This window comes from Melospiza georgiana, chromosome 1 (genome assembly GCF_028018845.1).
Source record: "Melospiza georgiana isolate bMelGeo1 chromosome 1, bMelGeo1.pri, whole genome shotgun sequence".
Classification (NCBI taxonomy): Eukaryota; Metazoa; Chordata; class Aves; order Passeriformes; family Passerellidae; genus Melospiza; species Melospiza georgiana.
The window spans coordinates 45,604,404-45,618,195 of record NC_080430.1 but is presented as its reverse complement, the minus strand read 5'-3'; the positions used below and the strand labels follow the sequence as shown (position 1 = coordinate 45,618,195).

General features: G+C 34.7%; 1 protein-coding gene across 1 annotated transcript in view; it reads right to left on the bottom strand.

Moving 5' to 3' along the window:
- ULK4 (unc-51 like kinase 4) overlaps positions 1–13,792 on the bottom strand; it is a 211,562-nt gene that overhangs the window by 115,125 nt on the left and 82,645 nt on the right. The window contains exons 30-31 of the mRNA XM_058026927.1: positions 10,093–10,185; positions 250–298 (exon numbers count right to left, since the gene is read on the bottom strand). Of these exons, the coding sequence (XP_057882910.1) occupies positions 250–298; positions 10,093–10,185 (142 nt within the window). The remainder of the gene's footprint in view (positions 1–249; positions 299–10,092; positions 10,186–13,792) is intronic.

Genomic DNA, 13,792 nt, shown 5'->3' with positions numbered 1-13,792 from the left:
GTAGTTCTCTTGAAGAAACTTCTCATATAGTTGGACTAGTTGGCAAGAACTTTCAAAGTGTCTGCTTACTCTAGATTTTGTTTTGTTAGACTGTTTCATTTGATTTTACAAACATATTATTTTATCAATATTGCTAATTAAAGTCACTAGTTAGATATGATTTGGGAGACAGGATGTATTAGATCTATTATCTATTAGATATCTATTAGATCTATTAGACTATATATGTATATTAAAAATTATTCTTACCAAGATGAGTTGAAAAAGAACTGGAAAAAGATGGTTTTCTTCCATGAGGCTGCAAAAACATATTTTAACATTTATTTAATAACAGAGGAAGTGAATTCTTATTTAACACACTAAACTCACAAGAAGAACAGAGCAGTAGAATAGCTGTTGCCAAGATCCATGACCCAGAACCTTAGCCTTTGACTAGCTCTCAACAAAAATGACCTCAATTTCAGATATTAAACAGAAACAGCAATGTTATACACTGCTTTGGAAATTACTTCTAGGTCTGCTTCACTGATGCGATTCAAGTGAGTAGAAGAGTAATTAATTTGGCATATTTTAATGGCAGTAATTAATAAAATGCTGCAACTATACCACTGCACATACTATGAAACTGTGCACCATTAACTGTTTGAATTAATAGACTCAGCACACATAATGAAATTATAAATATGCAGTGGGTTTTTTTTAAGAATGCCATGTTAACTAACTTCTTGGGTTTAACATACTTACATATGATAGATTTGTCAAATACTTGACAATGCTGAGCAGTAGTGGCCCAAAAGGAGTCACCTAGATTTTTCTGCATTTCAAAATCAGACAAAAACGAGCATATATATGCTTAAAGAAATATTATTCTCAAAAATAGGTAATATTTTACATCAATGAAGTGTTTTCTACTGCTGGAGCACAAAATATTGTCTTAGTAAAGCATGTGCATCTCACACACTATGATGACATATGAGTCACATGATTAACTGCATTATATTTTACTGCTTTTTCTGTATTATATTTTCTAATTGGAAGAATTATTGTCACCTTTTCTTACAAACTATACTAAATGCCTATTCACCAAACACAACAGAGAACACCCAATTGTGTGTCTCAAAATTTTTTTCTTGAGTCACCATAATGTCATGGAAGTGCTTCATAAACAATTGGTAGGTTTGGCTTTATGACGCAGCAAAGATAAGACTGCATTAAGAAGCCCATGTGATAAATGGAGAACTCAAACACAGAGCATGTCTGGGATCTCAGTGTGCAACAATCTACAAAGTTGCAATTGCCAGTAGTACGTTAGTTAAAAACACACCAAGTTATATTACATAGATCACCTGAATAAACAGCAGTTATTTTTGATTAAAACAAGTACTTAATTTTATGTTTGAAGCTTTACTGTGTAAAACTCTATACTGACTTCTGGTAAAACAATAATCAGTTTAATTCTGTTTGGTAAGTTATTTGTTAAAAAGAACTCATATACACCTAGAATCACATAGCTCCATTCAGGAGTCTTTATTCATGTACAATAAGATAAGTGGAGAAGGTGTTATTTTAATGGATAGTGTAAGCCAAAATACTTGACTGTGAACTGAAGCAACTAAAGGCAATCTCACATTCTCTTCTATGAATTTAATGGAAAAAAATCAGAGGGGGCTAGAACAGACATCCAATGGTCATAAAAGAAATGCTTCATTTAGATTAATGTGACCTGTAAGAGCCCTGGTTGCTCATATTTGCTGGAATCCCGTCTTGTAAAAGAAATAAGGAATGAAAGCCATGCTTAGAGAACAACAGTATCTATGAACAACTCAGAATTACTTCTAAGTAATGCAGATATATGCCTTATATATGAATAATGGTTTACTTTTTTGTACTGTTTTTTCTATTTCTCTGATCCTTGCCTTCACCTAAATGTAATAATGATTTTATGACATAGAATCCATATGAGTTAAGGGTGGGAATAAGATGATCTGCTGCATTGTACAGTACTGGCATATAGATATGGAGACAAGTAAAACACACCTCCTAAACTGTTCAAAACATAACAAAACAGTATGCTCTTATGCACTCACATGTAGACATTTAACAAAAATAAGTAATAGCCTTGTTCAAATAAATATGTTCATTTTTTTCTTGCATACAGAAATGTCACACTCAAAGGAGGGAAAAGAGTTTAGGTAAGGAAAGAAACTCATTATTTCTAACTTTAGAAGCTTAAATTTAAGGACATTTTCTCTTCTTATTAAATTGAAGGAAATTTTTTTCCACATGCAACAGAAACAAATTACTTTAATAGGTCAGGAGAACATGAAAGCTAATCTCCTCTGGGCCATCTAATAACCCTTAAATAGACAGTTACAGCAGCTTGGACACAGCCAGGTCATAAGAGAGTGCCGGAATTATAGATAGGACGACTTACTATATTTGAGGTCCATTTCCAGAGCCAAATCTACCAGTTAAATTAAAAGCCTAGTCCATGCCTTTAAAACAGAATTTTGCTGATGTAGATATAACAATACTGAATGTCAAGAAAGTCTGTTAAACACCACAGACTCCCAAAAAGCACAGCTACTATAACAGCAATCATACTGACAAAATGAAGTTTTGCCAGCACAAGCCTACTTATGCTTAGGGCTTATTGGAACTACTTACCCCAGCAAAAGCTGCTCACTTTGCTACATAAGCAGCATGTAAACTGTGAACACATTAGCAGTAAAGTACAATCAAATATCAAGAATAGCCAAGCAATCCTAGTTTAGGCAGAACCTGGAAAGCTGCTTTTGTGGTAGAGGGTAAGTTATGAAACAATTGTTTTCAAACAGAGGAAATGGTCCCAGCTACAGCACTACAAAGTCAGCTAGACTTTCTGCTGAGATAAGCTAAGAAGGAGCTAGAGCCAATAGGTCAGTTCTTAAAGGTCACTTGCCAACCTTTATGACTGAAACAATAAAAAGCTGCAGCCTTGAATGAAAATTATACACATAGCTTAGCTAAAGCATAAAGTCACATCAAGCACTTCATTAAGACAAAGCTTTAAGTTGATTTATCCCAACTTTGCATATATGTGCTCAAGCAAGAGAGTGACTGCCTTACATAGTTTTACAAAGGAATTGTTTTAAAGCTGGTGAAAGAGGAGTTTAGCTACGGGATTTATTTCATAGAATATTATTCTGATTCAAAAGTATTTTGGTTTTCATAGACGTACATAATTTATATTAAATTAGGTCCTACCCAGTGTGGAAAACATTCCGAATCATCATGATATACAAATGCAAATCATAATACTAAATAACAATACTAACTATTTCCATCACATTTAAAACTATATATAAATAAACAATGCTGGCTCAAAATAACTGGTGATCTGATTTTAAAAGACTTGCTATCAGTACAATCTGAATTTTTAATACAGTAATAATTTTCAGAATGAGACTGTGCCACCAATTTTGCTGTCCAACAATACGCAAGATCTGTTTTTCTAGGAAATCCTAAATTACTTTCTTGCAAAACAAAAACCTACTCCAGGACACTAAACACAAAAGGCTTTTCGTTAGAGGTTTGATACCTTAAAAAGATAGAAAATGTGTTATCAGAGAGAATCTTTAGAGAAAAGTTGGATGGGAGGGTGTGGAAATCTGGATATTACACACATTCTAAGCTGAACAAATGAGTAGAAATTATTCTGCAGAACAGAACTCGTGGACATGCACAGAGCAAGAACCAAGATATTAATTTTAAATGTCAAATCCACAATAGATTTTTGAACCCTACTAAGGACTCTTTAAAAAGAGGCATAGCTGTTCACATTGCAAAGGCTGGGGGAGACAGCTAAAGGAGAAATATTCCAGAAATTTATTAAGTACTGTACTTCTTCTTAACTGCAACATGATGGTATAAAATTAAATGGCAAGTGATCAGATCAGACAAAGAAATACAAAGAAAATACCTGAAGATGATAAATCTTTATATACATGTGGTTATGTAATAGAACAACATATACTGAAAGTGACTTGTGAAATATCTCTTTTAGTCCACATAAACGAAATGAAGATTACTCCTCAATAGCTACCATCTACAGAACACAACACCATCTTACATGGGTTCTGAAAAAAACCCTCAGAGGTGGCTGAGAAAGCCTCCAGAAAGTATTTCCACACACTTGACTCCTTCCTGTAGTTTTCTCTGGGCACCTACTATTGAACACAAGAGAATGGACTGGACAGTGGTTTAGATTTTTTTCATGCTGACCAGATGATTCATGGCAGAACTGAATTCACTCAAGTCTGCAGCTCCAGCTGTAGCAACCCAACCAGCTGACTCTTCCTGATTTGGTACTTATATTTACAAAGCAAAAAATTCACTATTGAATGTAAAAAAAAAAACCAAGAATGAATGGTGTTTGCTCCTTTTTAACGCTTTACATAATTTGAACTTTCCAACATGACTCATTTCAAAAATTCACTTAACAGTAACATCAAATATTTCTCTCACATTTTTACAAGTTAGACATTCAGTAATTGATCAGCAACACAAAAGAGGAAACAAAATTACAGGTTTAAGGTTAATAGCTTATTTCTTTACTGAAGGGGAGCTTTTATAAAATGCAACACTAAGGAGTTTTGTTTTACATTAAAAATGGTGATTAGTATTACAGTCTGTACATGACTAGACTATGAGAACTCCCTTGCAATAATGAACTCTGACCACTGCCTTTGATATGAATTACAATGATGTGCAACTTGACAACACTTATTAGCTGACACAAAACATTTCAAGAGTCTGTTTCTGGGCAAGTCTTTCTGCCTGATGTTTTTCGATAAAGCAGCATATATGCAAACATTACACCCAACAATAGGAACAGCAAGATGATAAAAATTCTCTGCTGTTTTATATTACCATTACTTCTCTAAAAGGAAAATCTGGGTTTTTACAACTCAATTTTCATAGATGTAAAACTAGCATAATCAAAACCAAAATCAGGTTCTAAATCTACATAAACATTCCCTAAAGTTCTAATAAAACAGTTTAATCCTCTGGCAATCTCTCTCAATCCATCTGGATTGTGATTTTCTCACTAATGTACTGCACCTCTAACGTAGTTCTACTGCTCAGTTCAGCTGGACTAGGCCCTAAGGCTTACCTGTTATCAGAACTACTCCATTTTATTTTATTCATATTCATTATAGAAAGTAAAACAACACATAAAAACAGAGAAGTAATATAGAAGGAAATAGACCTACTTTTTAAAATTAGCATTTCAACCATAAACTAGGAAATTAAAATGACTAATGAGAAGAACAAAGTATTTTAAAGCAATTAGCATAAGCCCATATTAATCAAGGGAAGGACTAAAGCACTAGACCTCTAGTATAGCGGCAAAGAAACTACATCAGGTTCAAAGACAATCTATGCATAACATCAACAAATTATTAAAAGCAACACACTGAACTCCAAAGAGTTTGGTTTTGGGTTTGTTTGGGGTTGTTACTGTTTGTTTTTTGAAATCAAGAGCAAAGATTTTAAACCATTTCAGAGTATAGTGGAACATAACTAAATTGATCCACTGATGTAGACCATAATAGTGTATGAAAAGACTTCTTAACAGCAACCCTAAAATGTGCCTTTAATGGTCTTTAAGAGATAATGCATAGGTACAAAAAGTAGCATTAACAATGTTTGAAAATTGGACAATTCCTTGATGATTCCAAAGACACTACAATGGTTACTTTGATTAGTCAGGACAATTTGCTGCAACGTATGAGGTTGATCCATCTATCATCTTCACAGGTACTAGATCTGTGGTGTTTAGAAGCAGCAGGTTTTTTTTGTTGTTGCTCTTCAGCACCTTCCTGGTTGGGTTTCTGATTACTTTTCCTCTTTTTAAGTGCAGCCTAATGTTTATCTGGAAGACTTATTTTTAAGGATAGGAGGTGAGAAAGGTTTCTTAATTTGGTTCCCTATCCTTCATGATACATCTAAGAAGAGTGCCTTAGTTCTTAGTTAGGTGTTTCTCCTTCAGGAAATGCCCTTAATAGAATACTGGAATGTGTCCCACTTCCATGATCATTATCTGATGCATTATCTGACATTCCACCCTCCACTTCTGTTCTATTACCTCTACTGTCTCTCTTCCTTGAAACCAAAATTGTCTATTTTAGCAAACCCAAAAATTCAGACGCCAGAGTTCAGAAGGTTTAGCTTTCAGACACATTAATGTCACCAAATGCTATGAGTTTCTAACTAAAGGTAGGCCAAGTAGTTGCCTAAGAGAGCACACAGCTACATTCTGTAAGGCTCTTTGTAAGGCAAAAAGACAGCTTAAGAATCACGATCCAGTAAAAGTTTCCTGGAGTAGCACAGTATAGATTCTATTACAACAGTCAAAACATTTAAGAGCATCATACAGGTATACCTATACCATAGTTATAAGAGAAACTAAGAAATTCACAAAAAAACCCCCACTACTAGGAAAAAAACCTAGCAATCTGATGGTACAGACAACAGCAAAGAGAATAAAAGACTCAAAGCAGGAACCAAAAATCCCCCTAATTCACTACAGATTATGTCTGGCTTCCTATCCATGCATATAACCTATACATTAAGTTGGCAAACACACAGAAGGACAAGCTACCTATGATACTGTTCTTTCTGAATGCAGACTTGGCATGGTTAAATCACACCTCAGACTGCTGCAGACCTTTGCTCCCACTGTGAGAAGTTCTATTCCTCCAAAAACTCTTTACACACAGGTACAATTCATCAAGAACAATTAATGCAAAGGGAAAAAAATAATGCAAATTCAGAGTAGTCCAGAAATTAATCATTAACTAAAGCTTAACTTTCTTTAACTATGCTTAATATCAGTGATTTCTTTTGAAATCAGCAGTCTCAATATAGCTAAGTATCAATGTATCAACTCTGCTCTTAAATCTCACACTGGTTTTAAGGTTCACAATTTTTCTTGTTACAAACCACTAAAAATTCTTGAAGAAGACAAGGCAACAAGTATTTAGGAGAGCCACAATAGAATACTACTAGAAGGTTTAAAGCCAGACTATTTACTTTGAGCCAAGTATAAAACAGACAACTGATAGACAAATTCAGTTCAAAGCTCACTCTTCAAACATTTAGTATTTTCTTAGTAAACTCTAAATGAGGTTGTATCAGACAGCAATTGTTATCCGATACCCTTTTAGATGGGTATCTGATTCAATTATACTCTAACCTATTCAGGTCAAAACAGACAAGAAAAGACTCATCCTTTTCTGAAACTGGATTTTCTTCCTGTGGATGCTCATATGATTAGATGTCCAAATTATTAAAAGTGTCCACAGAAACACATTAAAGTTGGGGTTTTGTACAGCTACCATCTTACACAAGAGAGAACTTACATTGGTGAGAGATCTAATTCAGCAACACACTAATGGGATATCACTAGAGTTTTTCACTGCTAAATTGAAAAGCAATGGAGTGGAAGAGCTCCTACAACAGAGAATATTAAAAATTACCTCAACAGTGGAGCAATGGCAAAGAGTACAAAGTGTTTTTTGTATTCTTATAAAATGCTAATTAAAGGAATTCAAAACATGTATTGTAACTACACTATTTTATCATAAGCTTAAAAAACATCAAAATCATAACTTGAGTATCTGTGTCTATGCCATATATAGCAAACAACCTGTAACAGAAAGCAGAAATGCCCAAAAATAGTAGGAGGAAGATGAAATCTCTTTCCTCTGATATCACAATTTAACTAATTTACAGTATCAGCTATGAAAAAAAAGGAAACAAAAAATTGAGTTCATCTGTCTCCTTTCAAGTGCTAAAATAAGAACTGCTCAAATGCAGATGCCTCAGTCAGGGAGCACACAGGTAAATACTGAGCTGATGGTAAGAAGAAATTAGATGCAAGAAAATTGGTAGAACTATTAAAGGGAGAGCAAGAAGGCAAGAATCTGTTAGGTGAACATGCCTGAGAACAAGCTATCATACGGAACAAACTAAAAGCACACACTAGTCCTTGCCCTCCTCCCAATTCACTCTTTACATCAAAATAATAATATTAACTACTTTCAAGACACATTGCAACAGCACGGTAAACACTAATTTAACATTTTGGCATTTTTCAATCTTTTTGCTACTACTGCTTTCATTCATTTAAAATTGCAGGAGAAATCATCCATCTTTGAAAGCTAAGCATTGGGGGTAAAATGTAAGCTTGAAGAAGCCACAGAGACTCAATGCAGTGACTCACATCACTCTCATCAGTACTAAAATTCAGTAGAGTTTTTCCACCAGGAACAAATTAAATCCCACAGGATCTGTGTCTAGTGTTATTTATTTACTCTCCATCACAATTTTTGCAGATACTTTCCATATGTCTAATAAAAGGAGCAAAAGAGAGCATATGCCTTGAGTAATTTTGAGCTTCATGAATACTGATTAATTACTCATTGAACCAAAACAGAACCAATTGCCATATAGTGTTCACCATAGCATGTACCTGGTTTCCATTTTGTTCACCAGCACTTTGTATGAACATGAATATATTATTCACCTTTCTCATGCTTTCGAAGCATTGGCTACTTCCTGCAAAATTTATTGGGAAGCCAAATAATAAGGAAAAAGACCAAGGGAATTGCCTAAACTGTGCTTATTTAGAAACCCAGCCAAACACATGATTTAGTGAAAGTAAAAGAGGACTTGTAAAGTATTTGGGAAACACAACAATTACAGATGGGTTAGAATCTGGAATCTGATAGCCAATCCTTAAAGAAGAGTGCTGGACATACTGGTATTTCAAATTATTAATAGTTCATTGATTATCCACATCTGCTCTTTAATAATATTAAGAAAATATCCCTGTTTGATGCCAGATGACCATGAGGATGAGTCTGCATCCACAATCTACCTACATTGGTAGATTGTGCCATACATAATGGCAAATACATACGATTTCTCAGATAAAGCAAATTCAGTAGGAAGAGGAAATGTGCTGCTAATATAACCAGCATTATGGTTACACAAGTATTCTTCATAATTCTTACAGTACTAGAATATCCATGGGTTAAATCTAAATATGAAAAGCTGTTCTACTTGTTTCTAGAATACATAAAATCCTACAGTAGCATAAGCAGCCTCTTTACAATGAAAACTGTTTTAGACAATTCAAAACATTTAAAATCTCAAGCCTCCCTATTTCCTAGTTAATTTGTAGTCTGCTAGTATAGTAAAGCACCATTCCTGGTAGCATCATAAATGATTAAACAAGGATGTTTCATCTTTTGTAATAAAAAGTGGGAAAACAAATTAAATTTCCTTGGTTTTTTTTTCCTTGTGCTCATTTCAATCAATCAAAGCAAGACAGTACAATGCTTATCAACCTCTGAGCCACAACGCTATCAGACATCGCAAAGAGACAATAGCCAATGCCAAGAATAACCACTTTTTTGGGCATATTCAGGAAGACAGAGAGATCCCTCCTTATTACTATCAACTCACACAGTTTAAGTTGTATGTATGACACAGTTTTTTATTTTTTTCCTGTCCATTACAGTAAATATTGAAAAAAGAAGGAAGAGATATTAAGATATGTCTAAACATACTGAGTCTACCTATATCAAAAATTAAAATTTGTATTCAGGAATTTTAAGGGTAGATATATTTGCAGGAGAATTGACCAGTTTTCAAGTGAATTGATTGGTGTAAACATTTAGAAACACACCACCTTTGACCTAGTCACAAATATGTTTAGTTGAAGAACAATTTTGATAAGGTTTTAGGTTTGCTTTGGGATTTTCTTACATTTTTAAAGGTAATTTTTAACATTAAAATTCTTCAGCTATTGTCTCTAGTGTATCATTGGCTAAATTCCGATTAAAATAACCAGGAATCATATAAACTGACACAAAAGATGTAAGATGCATTCTATAAGAAAAACTCTCCAATGATTTTTCTAAATCATAGTGCTAGTCAAAGAAGTACAATAGTGATATCTGTTATTGCTGATCCCTAATAGGAAAGGAGAGATTGAAAGAGAAGGAACCAAGAGCAACAGAGAATGTGTAGTTGTATCACCTCGCAGAAGCAGGGCTGCCGTCAGTCAGAGCCACCAGCAGTTTCAGAGCATACATTGGTATTGGGTCTGGAGCCAGCAGAATGTGCTCATACCTGAAAGGGAAGGGGGGAAAGGGGGAGGAAGAGTGAGGGAAAAGAAGTCAAGAGATATACATCAAAAATTGATACTAAAAATTCATCATTTCCCATTTCCAAACTTTATAACTATAATGGAAATACAAGGCTGTTTCAAATTGTACAAAGCAACAAACAAGACTCACTCAGAAACAGTATTTTAAAACCAGCATCAGAATAAATTTAAAAGCAGCATTAATAAGAGAATAGGTTTTCAGAGAGAGATATAATTATAAAATACGTATACACATGCTTCTGTGTATATGTGTGTACATATATAGATTTTCAGGTTATATATAGAAAACATTCAGGTTTTATAGCTATAAATTATAGTAAAACATTTATAAAATATTCACCTTGTGTAGAGGTGCAAGACCTATTTATTGATCTATATTATTTTTCACATTAAAAAAATCTATTCTTCAAGAGACAAGTAGTAAATGAGCCGCAAAATATCAGGTAGAAGATTTATTGAGTGCTTAGGAACACGATCAACCAAATTATATATGATTAAGCTCTATATTTTGTATATATGGTAATTTTCCTCAAAATTGAGAGTAACTCACATTGAGGTTTATATTTTATCTGAGATTTCCAAAAATATTGCTTTCACTGCAGCATACTTTCATTCTCCAAGTCATATAACCAAAAGAATATAAAAGTACTCCAAATGTTTCTTGAGAGCTGTGGCAGAAAATAATCCAAGAAAAACCGCTTCAAAACATTTCCAAGTATCACTTCATGGAAATCTTGGTAAGGGAAAACAGGCTGGTGAAAAACAAAATGGATCTTGCTGTTTCTACTAACATTCTACTGATGCCCACCCAACATACAGGGCTGATTTTACTGTATTTAAACAAAAATGTATGTGGATGACAGCAGGATACAATGATGCAAGTAAGAAAAATGCAAGCATAGAAAATGACAGAGTCAGTTATATCAAAACACCATCTTTGACTTCAACTAGTCCTACTCCAAATACGTGGAAGTAATAGAACAGGAAGTGTAAATCCCTTCATTTGCAAAAGACCCAAACAACACTCATGAAGAATAAATCAAGAGCAAACAAAAGGATTAATTGTAAGAAAACATGGTATGTTACCAAGTTATGAGCAACAAAATGCTTCCACAAAATAAAAAACTTCAGCATTCTGGTAAGAGGAAGGGGGAATCATGCAAATCACTGAAAATTTTACTTCACATCTTGAGATCCCTAGTGCTGTCTGAACTGAGCAATCTGGATCACTTCCCACCACCTTCATGCTAGCATGTACCTACCGTGTTAGCTCTTCCCCTCTCTGTAGACACTACACCTCAGCACTCTGACACATGCAGGAAGGAAATCCAGAGGGAGAGGTTTGCTTGCCTATGACAAGGAGGGACAAGCCACGCAGTCTTGATGTGGCCTGTGGGAGCTGCTCACAAGGGCTAACGCTCCTACACAAGCACACAGCCTATGAGCAATGTGTCATGGCTACTACACACTTGAATGTGCCACTGTAGGGTCGCACACCACATTAGAGTACCTACAAAACTATCAGTCACAAGTCAGTGTTGGCTTCAGGTCTTGAGTGATTAAACTTTCTCTTTTACAAAGAACACATTCCAGCTCCCCAAAGAAAACTCTCTCACTGGCCAATAAAAAGTCTCTTAATAAAATAAGAAAATGCTGTAATACGTTAGCAGACACTGATCTCAAGAGCCCTACATATGAGCAATATATATTCCTACCAAACATAATGGGACTTGCAATTTTGTTTTTTTTCAGAGCCCATACTAAATCTTCTGAGGCAATCAAAGATGCTATCAGGTGACTCAGATAACAGGAGTCATCTTTTACTGCCTAAGATGTGGATTTAAGTCGCCAAAACTGTAATTCCTAACAGCAGTTACAAATGAATGAATCAGCCATGCTAGCTTAAAAATCAGACACTTGGCAATATACTTGTTTATACAAACACATCAATATGTTCCCTAAACAAGGTCCACCTTAACAGCTTTAAGCTTTCTATGTATTACACCTGAGAGACACTGTTATTACTTAGCACACTTAGCATCTTCATTTCTTGAGGTTCAATAAAAGAGTCTCACTTCACTTCCTTTCCCTTGAAACTCTCTGCTCTGCTCTCCTCTCCCAAAACAATACTAGGAAAGGATATTTCTAAGGGAAGGTACAGTGATCCATCAAACCAAATACCACATGAGAAAACACAGATAACTAGAGTCAATGTCTTAGCAATTAATATAAACACATTGACTAAATAAAGGCCATTAGGAGCTATGAATATATGAATCTTCTCAAAAGGGAAAATATGCTATGCTTGAGATACTTTCTTAAACAAATGAGTCATCAAATTATTTCACTGCCACTTAACACAGAACAGTTTAGTAACAGTAGCTGTTGTTATCTTATCGCAAAAGTTCCATACTTTTTTGGTGATTTCTCATGGGCATCTCTTCATAGCACTGACTCCTTCCTCCTCACAGGACAACCAACAAGCTCCAGCTCTCTTCTCACCCAGCTGACCCACTCTTTTATAGCCCTCATCCTTATTGGACACAGCTGTGGCCTATTGAGGGCAGGCTTGTTCTTAATCTTTGGTAATTTGTACAGCTGAAACTCCTCAGGGGTGAGATTGACTTCTGCACTATCTTTATCCTCTTACATTCTATCCCCCCACAACTAGCTGTAGGGGGCATTTTATAAGGGTTTTGTGAACTTCAGGTACTACATTATAAGGAGTTATTTGGTCAGTCTTTTCTATAAACAACCTTGGCAAAAGGAACTAAAGATTTAGGGATGTAGACTCTCTTAAGCTCTTAAAAAAAGAATATTATGTCAAGCATCCTGGATTTCATACTTGCAGAACTGGCTTGGTAGTCTACTGAGAACAAGCTACACAAACCTTCAATATATAACTTTTCTTACACACTTCTCTTTGCTGATTCTGGCTCAATTTTTAATGATAGAAAACTAGGAATGTTAGAAATTAAAATGAAATAGAGCTGATGTTTCCATTTTTTATTTAATAATCTGGATATAAAGCACTTGCCATCTATTCACTGTCTATAGCTGCAGGTTTTGTCTTGGTTATGAAACATTCAGGAAAATAATCTTTCAATGAACTGAAATTTAACGACACTGTTTCATTCAATTCAATCAAAACCCTATGAAGAAGCTAACTTTGTAATCTATAAATGCACAAATATTTAATAAAATTGCCATTTTATTGATGGTGCAGAAGATGAGGAAAAAAGTAGTTATCACTGCACTTCTGCATTTATCTCAAAATGAAATCTACTTATATTTTATTCATACTGACCCACATTCTATTTCAAGGGTCAGTTTTCCAGCTAAACAAATTAATTTGAGAAGTATATTTATAGGAATAAAATATACACACAAATGTGTAATATTACAATCTTCCCTGAAAAGAAAATCCCATATTAAAACCAGATGTCACTCCCTTCCATTTTCAACAGCTCTCAGTAGATCCAAAGGGGTGGGAATATCTACTTCCCTCCACAGAGTGCCCATAAAAAATGACTATCACATACCTCCCCTCTTTTGACTGTCCTCCAGCTG